At 38.0% G+C, this 17,987-nt stretch overlaps 2 protein-coding genes across 2 annotated transcripts in view; one reads left to right on the plus strand and one right to left on the minus strand.

Annotated features, from left to right (window-relative positions):
- The window catches only part of LOC132552512 (notchless protein homolog 1-like), a 92,999-nt gene that overhangs the window by 5,334 nt on the left and 69,678 nt on the right, over positions 1-17,987 (plus strand). The window contains exons 7-9 of the mRNA XM_060216695.1: positions 1,180-1,216; positions 1,508-1,663; positions 2,733-2,868. Of these exons, the coding sequence (XP_060072678.1) occupies positions 1,180-1,216; positions 1,508-1,663; positions 2,733-2,868 (329 nt within the window). The remainder of the gene's footprint in view (positions 1-1,179; positions 1,217-1,507; positions 1,664-2,732; positions 2,869-17,987) is intronic.
- On the minus strand, positions 4,806-6,407 carry LOC132552517 (uncharacterized). Its single transcript, XM_060216699.1, has one exon. The coding sequence runs from the start codon at positions 6,405-6,407 to the stop codon at positions 4,806-4,808; it is 1,602 nt and encodes a 533-aa protein (XP_060072682.1).

Raw genomic sequence — 17,987 nt, forward strand, 5'->3', positions numbered from 1 at the left:
CAGTGTAGTGCCGGAGATCGTTATCCTAGACACATGTCTAGACACAATGTAGTGCTGGAGTTCCTTATCCTAGACACTTGTCTAGACACAGTGTAGTGCCGGAGTTCCTTATCCTAGACACATGTCTAGACACAATGTAGTTTTAGAGTACCTTATCCTAGACACATGTCTAGACACAGTGTAGTGCCGGAGATCCTTATCCTAGACACATGTCTAGACACAATGTAGTGCCAGAGTTCCTTAACCTAGACACATGTCTAGACACAATGTAGTACTGGAGTTCCTTAACCTAGACACATGTCTAGACACAATGTAGTTCTGAGGTACCTTAACCTAGACACATGTCTAGACACAATGTAGTACTGGAGTTCCTTAACCTAGACACATGTCTAGACACAATGTAGTTCTGAGGTACCTTAACCTAGACACATGTCTAGACACAATGTAGTACTGGAGTTCCTTAACCTAGACACATGTCTAGACACAATGTCGTACTGGAGTTCCTTAACCTAGACACATGTCTAGACACAATGTCGTACTGGAGTTCCTTAACCTAGACACCTGTCTAGACACAGTGTAGTACTGGAGTTCCTTAACCTAGACACATGTCTAGACACAGTGTAGTGCCAGAGTTCCTTAACCTAGACACATGTCTAGACACAATGTAGTACTGGAGTTCCTTAACCTAGACACATGTCTAGACACAATGTAGTTCTGAGGTACCTTAACCTAGACACATGTCTAGACACAATGTAGTACTGGATTTCCTTAACCTAGACACATGTCTAGACACAATGTAATTCTGAGGTACCTTAACCTAGACACATGTCTAGACACAATGTAGTACTGGAGTTCCTTATCCTTTCTATCAGCTTTATTTCTTACCTATTTTTATTTATTTAATCGGAGCGTCTAGGAATTAGATATTGTGCCAGTAATACACAAGTGTAAGGATATATCTCTGATTTCCTTTTTTGATTTTGCCTGTTTCTTCTCTGTAGTGATAGGAAGTTTGAATGTGGATTGATCCAATGTTTTCGTCAAAGCCAATGTATTAAGATTAAAGTGTTGTCATAGATTTCATTGTTAAATGTATCATAGTATCATTGGCCCTTTGTGCTGGAGATACATTGTTTCCATCATTTAGTATAGGACAATACAATGTTTTCTGCCTTCCAGTGATCCAGAAAGTCGATTCCTAGCAAGTTCTTCAAAGGTAAGTTTTGTTTATTCTTTTATTACTGTGCATAGGTAAAAACTTGATCTGTTACAAAATGTTTAGTTAAACAAATATTTAGACAAGTCGATGAAATATTTTATTTTGGTTAAATAACAAAGCATCAGAACATTCTGAAAGCTGATAGATTTGACTGTTAAACAGAGAGGAAGAGTTTCCTTAATAATATATTTCTGGCATATATCAGTGTATGATGATGTCTGGTTTTGTTGGAGATCTCAGACACTATGATTTTATATCTGCATATGACGAGGTCTGATTTTGTTGTAGGATGGGACAATAAAGATCTGGGATACTATGTTATATCAGTGTACAATCACACTGTCTGGTCACCTGCAGTCTGTAACCTGTGTCAAGTGGGGCGGAACTAATCTCCTTTACACTTCCTCCCAGGACAGAACCCTCAAGGTGTGGAGGGGAGACAATGTAAGTATGATGATCTATGGTTATCAATAACTTTGCAGGCAACTTAATACAGGCTAATGTTATAATTTAGAACAAATATGAATACCATATCAAAGCAATTAAACACACAATTCCACATATTATGAATTTTATTTTCAAGAAAAAAAAAACATGAAAAATATTTTGATTATGTAGGAGATATCGCCCTTTGTTATTTTTCATACTTAAATTTTGGCTGGGTTATTATCGTATTTTTCGAATTATAAGCCGCTGCTTTTTTCCTTAACTATCAGGTGTGCAGCTTATATACCAGTGTGATTTATATGTGGACATAAAAATATAGGAAGAATGAAAAAAAAAAAATTGAAGGGTTCCCATACACCAGTATTTTATGAGCACCTGTCCATCACGTGTTTGTGATGAAAACAGATTGTCTAGAACCGTCATTTGCAATATATACAGGATGATTTTAAGATTGAAATAAAAATCAATTATATATAGATCCCACTGAGAAGGAGGGCAGTGTACAAGAATCATAACTCTTCTTTTGCCATTTGTTATTTTTCATACTTGAATTTTGTCCCATTTGAGGAATATAACCCATCCCTGATGGCCCTTGTTTCTATGATTCTGCTATTGTTCTCTTTCAAAATCATATATATAGGATATTTTCATTTTATGAAACAAGTCTTTGAAGTTTTCAAAACTTTAAAATAAGTTTTATCACATAAATAAAAAAAGTTACAGTATATTATGACCTCACAATCAATTACTGACTGCTGCAGCCAATGAAAAATACTCCAGAGCATATTACACTAGTGATATATGTAGACATATTACAAAGGCCAAGTAACTGGAAAACAGGTCGATTATGTGATAAATGTTTTCATTTAGTATTCATAAATTTTATTTCAATCAGAGTGCCCTCTCATAAGAAATAAATCTCATGGAAACCAAGATTATGTTACCCTCATATGTTCACATTGGACAGCAATACCCATGCTTTAGTAGGTAGGAGATGAAGTAATGTTTATAATTTGTTTTTCTTAGATAGGCCTAAATCCTTACAAAATGAATGTTGATGTTCCAGGGAGTGTTGTGTAGAACATTGCAAGGTCATGGTCACTGGGTCAATACCATGACCTTAAGTACAGACTATGTAATGAGAACTGGAGCTTTTGACCCTGCTGATGCCCAGCTGGTTCCCAAGAACATCACAGACTCTAGTAAGTCTAATTTTCTCCATTTCATTCAGAGTTCTGACAGAGTGGGTCTGGATGACCTACATTCATTATATGTAGTTTGTAAACTGTTGAAACCTCCTACACATTTTTAATGCCTCCTTCCTTCGAACACCTAGCCGACCGGGGTTTGATTCCCGGAATGGATGTGAAAAGGTAAGGAGTCACCTGCCTGACCATGTGGGTTTCCCCGGGTACTCCGGTTTCCTCCCACAATAAGACCCCTCGCGCGCTTACATCCGTACATCCGGGCCAACAAGAGTGATTAGTATAAGTTGACATTACTTGTTTTGCAATTTTTGTAAAATTAATAAAGTTTATATAATGCCTCCTTCCAATATTTTACTCAAGGGGTTTCTGAAAATTGTACAAATGTGGGCCCTGTACAGCAACGTGGTAGAAGGATTGGCCCGAAAAGTGTGAATTTTCAATCTTTTTTCTTCCATAGGCTTAGATATATAACAGCTTAATGGTTTCAGCTAACGATACCTCTTTTACAAAAATGTATAGGACTGTTACCAGTGCCCTAACACAGGTCAGGATGAAGGAGTTTCAGGGGATATGTACATTGGTAATCAGAATAGGAAACATTCTGTCTTTCATCTTTGTCGATAATTAGAACTGAATGAAGTAATACATTATCTTTATCAGCAGTTTAATCTGTATTTCATTACAGAAACTATGATCCATAATGTTGTAAGATAAACCATTGTCATATTGATAACACATGTGGTGCCTCAATGAGATTTACTTCCTGTTGCACATGTTAATGTGTAAACATGTTCGTAAGCTCATCAGACACTATATTACTATAAATTTGATACCTGATATGGTTCTTTACCGCTCTGTTTTAGTTACAGGATGATTGATGTGATGAAATTAATATGATATCATCAGTGTTATTACTTCTCAGCTATAAGCCCCACTGAACATAGACACTATGCTTTATGTAGGGACGAATATGTAGATTACCCGGATATTTGGTCAGACATTGAAATCTGGGTACTGACAGCCAAAATTCTGTTTCTTGACAGCCCTGATGAAATAAACGTCCTTATTTCTCACACATTCATACTTATTTATTATATGTCTTGGAGAGGTGGGAATGTAGGTAAAATGGTGTAGCTCACCCCACTGTGGTCAAGTTAATGGGGCATTTTTCTTATCAATGTTCTTCTACAGTATTAGAATAAATTGTAGTAAAATTATCAGTAGATGTGACGGACAAATAGAATTTGATCTCTTGCTTGGCTTTGGTAATTGCAATTCTTTGATGGTAAGATGTACAAAATGTAGTCTTCATTGTGTATAGGTGTGGGACCTGAGGCTCTGAATTGTCATACTTTACAGTAAACACTTTGCTCTGCTCATGTACGGGGCCTGACTTTTTGTACTGTCACATTTGTCAGTACTGATCCCTGCATACAAGTTTGGGGCCTGAATGTCTGTACTGTCATATTACAGTCAACACCAATTCCTGTGTACATGTGTGGGGCCTGATTATCAGTGTACAATTACAATAGATGTCACAGTCAACACTGGTCACTGTGTACATGTGTGGGGCCTGATTATCAGTATACAGTTACAATAGATGTTACAATCAACACTGGTCACTATGTACATGTGTGGGGCCTGATTATCAGTATACAGTTACAATAGATGTTACAGTCAACACTGGTCACTATGTACATGTGTGGGGCCTGATTATCAGTATACAGTTACAATAGATGTCACAGTCAACACTGGTCACTGTGTACATGTGTGGGGCTTGATTATCAGTATATAGCCACATTAGATGTTACAGTCAACACTGGTCACTATGTACATGTGTGGGGCCTGATTATCAGTATATAGCCACATTAGATGTTACAGTCAACACTGGTCACTATGTACATGTGTGGGGCCTGATTATCAGTATACAGTTAGATGTTACAGTCAACATCAATCCCTGTGTATATGTGTGGAGCCAGACTGCCAGTACTATCACAGTAGTTAAATCCTGTTCTCCATACTGTAGCAATATCTATCAAATCTGCCTGATTTTTGTAAAATCTGGCACCACTGGCCCCGCTGGTCCAAAGAAGGTGGTGGTCCTCAGCTACGTTGTTGGTCCGGTAATAGTGGATGACAGGATGTATTTGATTAGTTGTTTTGTCTCTGCGATCTCGTAATTTAGTGACCAGTGAAGTGGACGGACCATGACATACACCATTTTCTTTAACAATTAAATTGAATCTTACATCTCCAAATATCAAAGTAGGGATTTTCTTTTTGACAAATTCAAATTTGAAAATGAAAGCAGATTTTTGCCCAGTGATATGTGAAACACAAGAAGAGGCCCGAGTCACTGTCTTGGCTGTCCTATCCAGTGTGTAGCAGTCATTGACGACTAATGTACCAGAATGGTTTGTCTGCCATATTACTATTTTTGTTCTAGTCTGATCATATTCAAGCTTGAAAATCTCTGTGTCTTTCTTCCTCACGTCGTACAGACTGATGAGACGGATCCAGTTGACGTCATTGCTGTCTACGTTACCATTATCAAAACCAATAAGGGGGTGATGCAGATATATACTGACATTTTTAAAGTATCGCTCCTCGTTATATTGCCCTTCAAACACAGATTTGGGTAGATTGAATTTGATATTTCCGTCTTCTGTTCTTTCAAACTGTGTGAGGAAGAAAACGGCAACGGAGCAGGAGAATATACCCAAAAGTCCTATCATAATGAAGAATCGATAGGTCACATGACGACAGGATGTTTTTGTGTGGTCGTTCAGTTCCGCCAAGTTCTTCTTACTGCAGTAGTGTATGAGACTTACTATGATTCTGATGATGATGCTAGCAATGATAACCGAAGCCTTCACTAACTGGAAGTAACTGATGGCCTCCTCGCGACACAGAGCGATGAAGAGGTTGATGATAATCTGTGGAATGTCTTCAATCCAGATGGTCACTGCAGATGCAAGGTCAGCATTGATCCATGGATTTTTACGGTAAATCTCCCACCATAGATTTACAACCTCAAACACAAATGTGAATGTTCCGATGATGGAGAATGTCAGTAAGGAATAGGTGATGGCATTGTCTGGAGGTCCATACACGAGGCCTTCCTGAATCTGAAAGATGTCTCGGAAAAGTAACCAATCAGCTATCATATCTACTGCATTCAGAGCCATTACCACAAAAAATATAAAGGTCTTGAAGCAGAAATTATGTCTGAGTTTGGCACAGTGTCCTATCCTAGTAATCTCCTCAACGATATCAGGGTCATCTTCTTCTTTTCGGTCTGTATTTATCACTTTGTCTGATGAGCTAGTCTGAGATTTCCTCTTCTTACTCTCTAGGTCGGTGTCTTTACTGTCCTCCCCAGACTTGTTTGGGGGAGGTATTTTGTTGTTAGTGTCACCAGGTGGTGATATGCTAGAATTATTGTTGCCATGTTGATTGGATGAAGTTACGATACCTTTCTTACTATCTTGCTTTCCACTGCCAATTTCAATGTCTTCTACTTTAGTCTTCATACTGACAGCAGGGCTGTCTGTCTCCGAGGAGAGCTAGCTCTGAAAGATGAATATATATCTTTACTTTCTTATTATATTGTTAATTGACCACAATCTTTAATACGTTAGCCTGGTTATTCCGTAAAATTCTGTAGACCAGACCTGAACTGTATTTTGTACATTTTTAATTCACCATCATCAGATAGTAGGCTATTCAAATCGCTCTGCGTTCAAGGTCCGCCGTTCATCCATCCGTCCATCCGTCTGTAAACAATTTTTGTTATCACTATTTCTTGAGAAGTACTGGACGAATCTTTCTCAAATTGCGTAAATAGGTTCCCATTGGTCCTTAGTTGTGTCCGTTTGATTTTGGGTATGATCAAATAAACGAACTGGCAGATAGGTGACCATGATTTTTTCAATGTAGTTTGTTACGGGTATTTCATGAAGTATTGGATGGATTTCTCTTAAATTTCTTATGTAGGTTTCCCTTTGTCTCTTATTTTGGGACTGATCAGAAAAACAAAATGGCCATCTTGGATTTTGACTTTGAAAGTTTGTTGTCACTATTTCTTGAGAAGTACTTGATGGAACTTTCTTAAATTTCATACACATGTTCTCTCGTGCTTTTTTGATTTTTTAATTGATCAGAAGAAACAAAATGGCTTCCTGTGGGCCATTTTAGATTTGGCAGGTAAAGATTACAATTTCTGCAAATGAATGTTCAAATCTTTCAAAGAGTAAATAAAGATTAAACAATGGTGGGCGCCAAGATACCTGTGAAATCTCTTGTTTGTCTATATAACTATAACAATGTAAATAATGGTTTTATTTCAAATAAAAACATGCACTTTAAATATTTATGTTTTTGTAAAATAAAGCATGCTAGAGACAAATTATAACAATTTGAAGTATTAATGTGATGACTTCTTATCACTATGATGAAAGGTAAGTACATAATTTAGAGTTATGAGGTTTATGAGGTGATCAATGTTTATGAAACATGAATATTAATAATTAAACAGCATTTTGAAAGAATGCGCTATGATTACAAAATAATGCAAAATTATAAAAAAGTGTAAAATGATTATAAAAAAAATGATACATGATTGAAAGTCTTAACTGTAATGTACAGATGTAAACAAAAGTAAAGTTAAAAGTTTGTTAAAAGCAAAGAATTATTTTAACTCAATATCCAACAGAATATGAAGCCTATGAAAACTTCCTGTCTGTGTGTTATGTTTATGATGTAAATATTATCAGGAGGCCTTATCAGAGTAAATTTTGCTGTGTTACATAGACATATTTGGTTTGTATCAGTGTGTCGTCAGGGGCTATTTATATTAAACAATTTCACCTCCATATCAGTACAAATGATAAAACATAAAAAACAGATCTATTTTTAAAGTTCAGATATACGGTAAAAATTCATAATACGTTATTTTTGTTGATGACAAAACACATTTAAGGTAAATAAAGTATCTTACTTATTAGGTCATTTATGATGTAAGTAAAGTATTACATATCTTAATAATTAGGTCATTTATGATGTAAGTAAAAAATTATATATCTCACTAATTAGGTCATTTATGATGTAAGTAAAGTATTACATATCTTACTAATTAGGTCATTTATGTATTACATATCTTACTAATTAGGTCATTTATGATGTAAGTAAAGTATCTCATATCTTACTAATTAGGTCATTTATGATGTAAATAAAGTATTACATATCTTACTAATTAGGTCATTTATGAAGGTTTATCATATCAATTAAATCAACTGACTTCTTGCTGGTATACACTGACATATAAGTACTCATGCATCTAAAAAAATATAAACAGATAGAAAATCTAAAAACAAATAAAAATGTAAAGATATAAACCTTAATAAAGCATCTATTGAATGACTTCATTCAAATAAAGAAAAAAGGTGTGGAATATCCTAAAGAGTCCCGCCAATTTAAGATAAGAAAAAAAAAGATGGAAATAAGAATGGAAATATCTTTCTTATTTGAGATAAAATAATCACAATGTCTTATGCATTGAAGATAAAAGCACTAAAAATATCTTATTCATTAAAACGATATCCCAGGTAATTATCTCTCACTTGTCTTTGTAGGATATTTGACTTGTCATTATGAGATATAATTAACATAGGACTAGTGTTTGTAAGATATAATTAACATAGGACTAGTGTTTGTAAGACATAATTAACATAGGACTAGTGTTTGTAAGACATAATTAACATAGGACTAGTGTTTGTAAGATACAATTAACATAGGACTAGTGTTTGTAAGATACAATTAACATAGGACTAGTGTTTGTAAGACATAATTAACATAGGACTAGTGTTTGTAAGATATAATTAACATAGGACTAGTGTTTGTAAGATATAATTAACATAGGACTAGTGTTTGTAAGATATAATTAACATAGGACTAGTGTTTGTAAGATATAATTAACATAGGACTAGTGTTTGTAAGACATAATTAACATAGGACTAGTGTTTGTAAGACATAATTAACATAGGACTAGTGTTTGTAAGATATAATTAACAAAGGAGTAGAGTTTGTAAGATTATAATTAACATAGGACTAGTGTTTGTAAGATACAATTAACATAGGACTAGTGTTTGTAAGACATAATTAACATAGGACTAGTGTTTGTAAGACATAATTAACATAGGACTAGTGTTTGTAAGATACAATTAACATAGGACTAGTGTTTGTAAGATATATAATTAACATAGGACTAGTGTTTGTAAGATATAATTAACATAGGACTAGTGTTTGTAAGATATAATTAACATAGGACTAGTGTTTGTAAGATATAATTAACATAGGACTAGTGTTTGTAAGATATAATTAACATAGGACTAGTGTTTGTAAGATATAATTAACATAGGACTAGTGTTTGTAAGATATAATTAACATAGGACTAGTGTTTGTAAGATATAATTAACATAGGACTAGTGTTTGTAAGATGTAGATAACATAGGACTAGTGTTTGTAAGATCTAAGTAACACTTCACATGAGATTGTTCAAGTGCAAACTAGATGAAAAACATTATTTTTCTATTTAATTTTAGCTAGAAAATGAAATGACAAACTCACCTGTGAATTTTAACTCTGGATGATGTACAATATTCGGAGTTGTGAAGAGCCTGCTGCGGTAGTTAGTCAGATCCCACAAGCCGAGATTGTTGGTATTGACAACACTATCATGCCCTGGTCACAGTGTAACCTTACTGGAAAGGTCATGTTTGGTGAAAATCTCGCTTGTAGCTTGATAAGCTTGGTCGTAATCTACTATTGAATGTGTTTGCAGACTGATATTATTTGTCAGACAGACAGAGTTTAATACCAAGTTCTTAGCTCACTTAGTTCAAAGGACTGGTGAGCTTTTGGCACATTGCAATTATCAACTTTAAAATAAAAAAGGAAAAACGACACTGCTGTTCTTCTAGAACAACTAATTTGACAGGGCAGATCACTAAATTATGCTGTATCCTAATGTTTGTCCATCTTTTAAATTAATTTCTTCTCAATAACCAAAAGGCTGAGGGTACTGGTATTAGGTCAGTAATATGCCGAAATCACCACGGTCTACCTTTGAAGTCACAGAAAGCAAAAATTTTTAAATCTTTATAGAATTTTTCACAATAACCAAGAGACCCAGAGTATTGATATTTGACCAGTAGCATGCTTGCAGGAAGGGCTAACAAATTTCTTCAAATGAATGACATTGGCTGGCTTTCAAGGTTACATGAGAGGAATGTGTCGAGAACTTCAGATGTCTACTTTTTGATATTTTGAGGCATGCAGAATAGGTGAGCAGTTAAGGTCCTTTGTGCCTCTTGTTTTACTGATAACATAGAATGTTGTTTTTTTTCCAATGCAATGTGATTTATAGCAATAAAGTAATATGTTTATGAATCCTGTTGGTGTTTGATGAAGGGGGAGGGAGGAGTCTTTCACTCAAGTGTCAGTTGCTTTTCAGTGGGTTATTCTAAACCTTGTTAGCTCATCTGCCCAAAGGGTAACTTAGTTTATGCTTTGGAATGGTGTCCATCATCCATAATCACCTTTTTACTAGAAATGATTTCTCTCAACAACCAAACAACCTAGGATACTGATAATGTTCCTGTATGATAGTGGAATGAATAGCAAATAAGTTTGTATGATTTATTAATATGACCAACTTTCAAGGTCATAAGGGTCAAATGTCTTAAAATCTTTGAACAATTAGAAGGCACACAGTAGTTATATTGGACTTGTACCATGCTGGAGTGTGTTGTTGCCTGCTTTGGGAATGGGATTTCGTATTTGCAAAGGTTGTCTTAATGAACTTGCAGAACAGGTGGACTATTCAGGTCCATTGGGCATCTTGTTTGTAAAAATGTGGCAGTGTGAATGAAGCAGGCTATTTGATTCAAGTGTCATAGGATATTGAGCGGGTTATTCTGAACCCTGTTCACAAATTTGTAGGGATATATGACTCAAATGTCATAGGTTGTTTACAAAGTGGGTTATTTTACCTTGACCTTGTATGTTATGTATGTGTGAAGAGACTGAGTATTTTAGTCCATTCTTGCTAGTTTCTTTGTTGGTAATTTGAATCCAATATTTGTATTCAGATAAGATTTCTGTATTCAAAGTTTTCAATATATGTAGGTGGATTGATAAATGTTTCTCTTCTATACTTGTTGTGTTACAGTGCCTTAGCTCTCCAGAGGGTGATAACACATTAATACTAATACATTAGTATATATCATTTTATCTGAGTCTGCCAAAGCTGTAATATTGGACATTCCTGTATCTCCAAGCTGATCAGCACTTCTGCAATAGATATCGCTCTGGTTGTCATTCGAATTGGTCCAGTTTAGATTTAAACACATCAGTGTTTATGTTGGACTCAAGTCATTAGTTGATCACATCAATTTTGTGTTGTAATGGATTGTGTGGCTGTTTGGTAATCAGCTACTACACGATCAACTTGTAGGACTTATTTACAGAGATGTTAAGTAAGACAGTCATTAACAAACATGGGATCATTTGACAACAGGACAGATATTGAAGGGTTTAACATCAGATATACTGATGCTACAGTTTTTTTCAAGCTGTTTATAAATTTCATCTGTGCATTGATAAATATTTCTTTTTTTAAGAACTCTGTATCTTTATTAAAACTAGAAGAGGTGTAATAGAGCCAACACCGGGTGCTGTTCGGTAGGCGGTTCAGTTGGTTCCTTATCCTCTCCGTCTGTACGTTAGATGTCGAAATTTGATATTATGTTGTGCTGATGAAGCCCCAATAAGGGACGAAACCGGTCGACAAATAAATTGATGAGCCCAGCCTCTTCGCCTGTTGTGATTGACCACTGCGCCTTTGATTTTCATCTTTCCTTCAATCACCCTGCATACTTTCGGTTATCCAGACGGAGAGGATAAGGAACCGACTGAACCGCCTACCAAACAGCACCCGGTGTTGGCTCTATTACCCCTCTTCTATTATACTAGTCTGATCTAGAGCCCCTGCATCTCCCGGGATCCACCGGAACGGAACTAACGAGTCCGCTATAGGACCAACCCCTTCCAACAAGCATTATGAGTACAGATGGTAAGGATACATTCACCTTTAACATTCCCCCAGAATTCGTGAACCCAAAATCCTCGAAAAACACAGACAACAAGAGACCTAGGACCGAGGATCATAGGGATAAGATCTCCCTTCCAGCTAAGGTTATCCCGTATTTCAAGGCACTAAGGAAACTAAGAATACAAGCATACAAGTGCCAGAAGCACACAGAGTACTTAAATAAGTGTGTTAAAGACGGGATAGTACCCAAGGGATTACAGACCCGTGTGAGTCCACAACTTCCGAACATTAACACAGAGTTTAACTTTGAAAGGGATGCATGCCACGTCAACTTTGGCTTGCAACTGACGAAGCTGCTGTTAAACTATTGGTCGGACCGTATCACCAGTCTGGCCAGTGAGATCGAATTGGTCAAAGGAAGAATCACCTAAAACACATCACCAGATATAGTTGACCAAATTGGGACGATCATTGACCAATCCATCGCCCGAATAGCAGAAGAGGACCAGAACAGAAAAGAGAAGCCGACCGAATGGAAACCACGCGGCCGAAACGCCACTGCAAGTTCATCCCGCGCAGGAAATTTAGGAAAACAAAAACAATAACAAACGATTACAGTGGAGTTGTTAACTTGTCAGATAGGATACTAAACAAATCAGAATTAGATGTTTTAGCTAAAGGACTTAATTTTTGCCCCACTCCGGGGGTACCCAGCACAGCACATGAAAACCACTCACCCGGGATATACCATAGGACCGGAGTGCATGAATGAGAAGGTCAAGGAGCAAGCTGAAAGACCAACGGTCAAAAGACCATTTGAAGTTTTAACGAAGAAACAACTGGAGAAAGCCAAATTCTGGATTGTACCAGCAAACAAAGAAGCAATTAGGACTACACCTTCGGAACCCGTAATGTCGACTATCGATGAGGAGACCCTACGTGAGGATCTAGCCCTTAGTGATAGCTCAGCCAGCAACACCTCTCTACAGGATATTTTGGAACCCAGTGATAACACACTGGTGGACTATAAACAGTTGGGATATGTTTGCGAATCCAAATCCACAGAATGTTTAGATGAACAGAATTAATGTTTTGTATTCTACTGGATACACATACAACACAGACTCAGTTAATTTTTTAGATATTTAATATTTAACTCATTGTCATCATAAATCTAATTACGTAAATGTAATATGTACATTCTACTTACTGATAACGTTATAACATTATATGTATGTAACCGTTATGGAGTTATGTCGCTTGGACATACGTCATAAGTGAACAATTGATTATGTCTCCTCATTTTATGTACGTTAGGTGTCGAAATTTGATATTATGTTGTCCTGATGAAGCCCCAATAAGGGGCGAAACCGGTCGACAAATAAATTGATGAACCCAGCCTCTTCGCCTGTTGTGATTGACCACTGCGCCTTTTATTAAAACTACCATCAAATGGTGGGCTGTCCCAAATGTTTTCTGTCTGTCTGTGGTCAACTTATCTTATAGCTATCATTGACTTGTCATATTTTTTAAGAATTAACACGTGGGTCATTTTCAATATAACATATAGATTTAATTTTAAATCTTAATTTACATTTTAATTAACATCTGAAATAATCTTTGTTGGTTTTTTCTGATTTTTGTTGGCAGTTAATTAACTGTTTTATTTTTTGGCCACCTGAGACAAAGCTCAGGGTAACCTATTGCAATCCCTGTCTGTCTTTCGTTGTGTGTTGTGCATTGGTTTCCGTAAGCAATGCATTTGTTTCTTAGGGAGCAGAGGAGTGGGGTCTAAAATAGGGGAAATAGATTTGATTCCTCTAAACGCTTTTCGTTTGTTTTAGGTGAAGCAATTTCTGGAAACTAAATCAGATGAATCTCTTCTTGATAAAAAATATTTATATCTGTGATAATATTTGTAAGAGGAGATATTTGAGACACACATTTTTGTTATTATTTTGTGAATAATTACAGATTGAAACGGGACTTTGTTTAGGATTTTTCTATCTCATATGTTGTTATTTGAAGATCTTTATTTTTAAACAGGTAGGTCTATTACCAACAGTTCTTTTGTCAAAATATAATAGAATTTTTAAAAATGTATATATATACTTAATAGATAAAAACAGATTATCAGGACTTGTATCAGCAGTAGCTATGTCAGGTTTCAATGAAATATAGTAAAAATCTGGTAATGGATGTTAAAATGCTGATCAATATGCCTGATGGTTTGGTAATTTGCATGATGTACGTGACATGTGGTGGTCTTGTCTCTTAAGAATGGTGTTTTGTGATCACTGTTGGCTGTTGGCACATAAAGCCTGTATATCATAAACGTGAGCTGAAATGGCATCTCACTTCTTGTTCAGTGTCTGTGCCAGTTATTGTAAGTTGGAGGACAGATTTAGCCAACGCTGTACTTGTCTTCCAAGAATATCCAAGTAATCCAGTATTGAAGTTTTCCATGGTAACCTGCAAAGCACTGATTCTGCTATGGTAGTGACAGTTGATCTGCTGTCAATCAATGCAGTATGTTCTAAGTCATTGTGTATATTACTAATCAATAGAATATGATAACTACAATTTGCCATCTTAGATTTTCTTGGCAGTAGAAATATATTATTGAAATTTCTCAAGAAATACTGGTCAGTTCTTTTTAAGATCTCATGACCTTTGGGTCATGTGTCCTGAACAACTCTTCAAGATTCACTGCTACCAATCTGGAATGTCATCCTGTAACTTGGTTCAAGCCAAGTTTTGTTTGCCTTTTAAGTATCCTCCATGAATTGAGGGACACACGAGAAGTAGAGTAGCTACACACAAGTCAGATTTCATTTACAAATTACACAATGATATATACAATATGACACTAAAGAAACACAAAATCAAATCAAGTAAAAAACAATGATACTGGTAATATACATATTTTAGTGATAATCATATTTTAGCACTTTTGAGCCTAAAATACTGCACTGAAATCTAACTGTGCTAATTGCAATTTCCGTATATGGACAATATGGCAATTATTGTGAAAGCGCAAATTCATCATTGCACTTCTTTATTCAGAATTGAAATGACTTAAATTTGATTGTGCTAAAATAAGTGTGTTCACAGGAATGCAACAGGCTCTATCATAATCATAGCACACTTAACTATCATGGAAATTACATGGTTGCATTAAGCTTAATTGGAGATGAGAAAGCAAATAGCATCTACATCAAACTAATATTTTAAAAAAAAAATTGTTAGCACATTTTCAGATATAATCATTCAAACATTTGATATCACAAGTTTTCATATGAATAAAGTTTTAAATCATACTACATCAACTACATTATAAAATACTCAAACATTGGGCCATCTTTAAAATATCAATCTGCATTGACTGTCTCTTGCTTGAGAATTTGGTTTGGTAGTTAGGAAAGACAATTCAGTCCTAGGTGGGGTGGAGGAAGGGGTAATTCAGTCCTAGGTGGGGTGGAGTAAGGGGTAATTCAGTCCTAGGTGGGGTGGAGGAAGGGGTAATTCAGTCCTAGGTGGGGTGGAGTAAGGGGTAATTCAGTCCTAGGTGGGGTGGAGGAAGGGGTAATTCAGTCCTAGGTGGGGTGGAGGAAGGGGTAATTCAGTCCTAGGTGGGGTGGAGGAAGGGGTAATTCAGTCCTAGGTGGGGTGGAGGAAGGGGTAATTCAGTCCTAGGTGGGGTGGAGGAAGGGGTAATTCAGTCCTAGGTGGGGTGGAGTAAGGGGTAATTCAGTCCTAGGTGGGGTGGAGTAAGGGGTAATTCAGTCCTAGGTGGGGTGGAGTAAGGGGTAATTCAGTCCTAGGTGGGGTGGAGGAAGGGGTAATTCAGTCCTAGGTGGGGAGGAGGAAGGGGTAATTCAGTCCTAGGTGGGGTAGGGGGTGGGGAGGAGGAAGGGGTAATTCAGTCCTAGGTGGGGTGGAGGAAGGGGTAATTCAGTCCTAGGTGGGGTGGAGGAAGGGGTAATTCAGTCCTAGGTGGGGTGGAGGACGGGGTAATTCAGTCCTAGGTGGGGTGGAGGAAGGGGTAATTCAGTCCTAGGTGGGGTGGAGGAAGGGGTAATTCAGTCCTAGGTGGGGTGGAGGAAGGGGTAATTCAGTCCTAGGTGGGGTGGAGGAAGGGGTAATTCAGTCCTAGGTGGGGGGGAGGAAGGGGTAATTCAGTCCTGGGGTGGAGGTGGGGTGGAGGAAGGGGTAATTCAGTCCTAGGTGGGGTGGAGGAAGGGGTAATTCAGTCCTAGGTGGGGTGGAGGAAGGGGTAATTCAGTCCTAGGTGGGGTGGAGGAAGGGGTAATTCAGTCCTAGGTGGGGTGGAGGAAGGGGTAATTCAGTCCTAGGTGGGGTGGAGGAAGGGGTAATTCAGTCCTAGGTGGGGTAGGGGTTTCAGTCCTAGGTGGAGAGGAGTAAGGGGTAATTCAGTCCTAGGTGGGGTGGAGGAAGAGGTAATTCAGTCCGAGGTGGGGTGGAGGAAGGGGTAATTCAGTCCAAGGTGGGGTGGAGGAAGAGGTAATTCAGTCCTAGGTGGGGTGGAGTAAGGGGTAATTCAGTCCTAGGTGGGGTGGAGGAAGGGGTAATTCAGTCCTAGGTGGGTGGAGGAAGGGGTAATTCAGCCCTAGGTGGGGTGGAGGAAGGGGTAATTCAGTCCTAGGTGGGGTGGAGGAAGGGGTAATTCAGTCCTAGGTGGGGTGGAGGAAGGGGTAATTCAGTCCTAGGTGGGGTGGAGGAAGGGGTAATTCAGTCCTAGGTGGAGAGGAGTAAGGGGTAATTCAGTCCTAGGTGGAGAGGAGTAAGGGGTAATTCAGTCCTAGGTGGAGAGGAGTAAGGGGTAATTCAGTCCTAGGTGGGGTGGAGGAAGGGGTAATTCAGTCCTAGGTGGGGTGGAGGAAGGGGTCATTCAGTCCTAGGTGGGGAGGAGTAAGGGGTAATTCAGTCCTAGGTGGGGTGGAGGAAGGGGTAATTCAGTCCTAGGTGGGGTGGAGGAAGGGGTAATTCAGTCCTAGGTGGGGTGGAGAAAGGGGTAATTCAGTCATAGGTGGGGTGGAGGAAGGGGTAATTCAGTCCTATGTGGGGTGGAGGAAGGGGTAATTCAGTCCTAGGTGGGGTGGTGGAAGGGGTATTTCAGTCCTAGGTGGGGTGGAGGAAGGGGTAATTCAGTCCTAGGTGGGGTGGAGGAAGGGGTAATTCAGTCCTAGGTGGGGTGGAGGAAGGGGTAATTCAGTCCTAGGTGGGGTGGAGGAAGGGGTAATTCAGTCCTAGGTGGGGTGGAGGAAGGGGTAATTCAGTCCTAGGTGTGGTGGAGGAAGGGGTAATTCAGTCTTAGGTGGGGTGGAGGAAGGGGTAATTCAGTCCTAGGTGGGGTGGAGGAAGGGGTAATTCAGCCCTAGGTGGGGTGGAGGAAGGGGTAATTCAGTCCTAGGTGGGTGGAGGAAGGGGTAATTCAGTCCTAGGTGGGGTGGAGGAAGGGGTAATTCAGTCCTAGGTGGGGTGGAGGAAGGGGTAATTCATCCCTAGGTGGGGTGGAGGAAGGGGTAATTCATCCCTAGGTGAGGTGGAGGAAGGGGAAATTCAGACCTAGGTGGGGTGGAGGAAGGGGTAATTCAGTCATGGGTGGAGTGGAGGAAGGAGTTATTCAATCATGGGTGGGATGGAGGAAGAGAGGGAGGTCAATGCCAAACAAACAAAGCTGTTTAATAAGCTTTATCATTCACAACATTTGGTAAGTGCATAAATACTCTCGAGCCACACATAATTATATTCTTGACACATAAAATACAGTCTTGTATCAATTGTTTATTTACATATATTCCACAACAGATTACATTTGAAATGAAAAGATCAGTATGTGGGAGTATTTGTAGTATATTTCATTTTTCAGCTTGCCTGAGTATACTTTGATAATATGTTGAAAAACTCAATGTAATGAATGTACATAATGATGGACAAATCTTGACCAAAATATCCATGTCATCATTCACTAATAACA

The sequence above is a fragment of the Ylistrum balloti genome, unplaced genomic scaffold, assembly GCF_031769215.1.
Source record: "Ylistrum balloti isolate Yb309-2 unplaced genomic scaffold, AGI_CSIRO_Ybal_v1 Utg370252, whole genome shotgun sequence".
In the NCBI taxonomy this organism is placed as follows: Eukaryota; Metazoa; Mollusca; class Bivalvia; order Pectinida; family Pectinidae; genus Ylistrum; species Ylistrum balloti.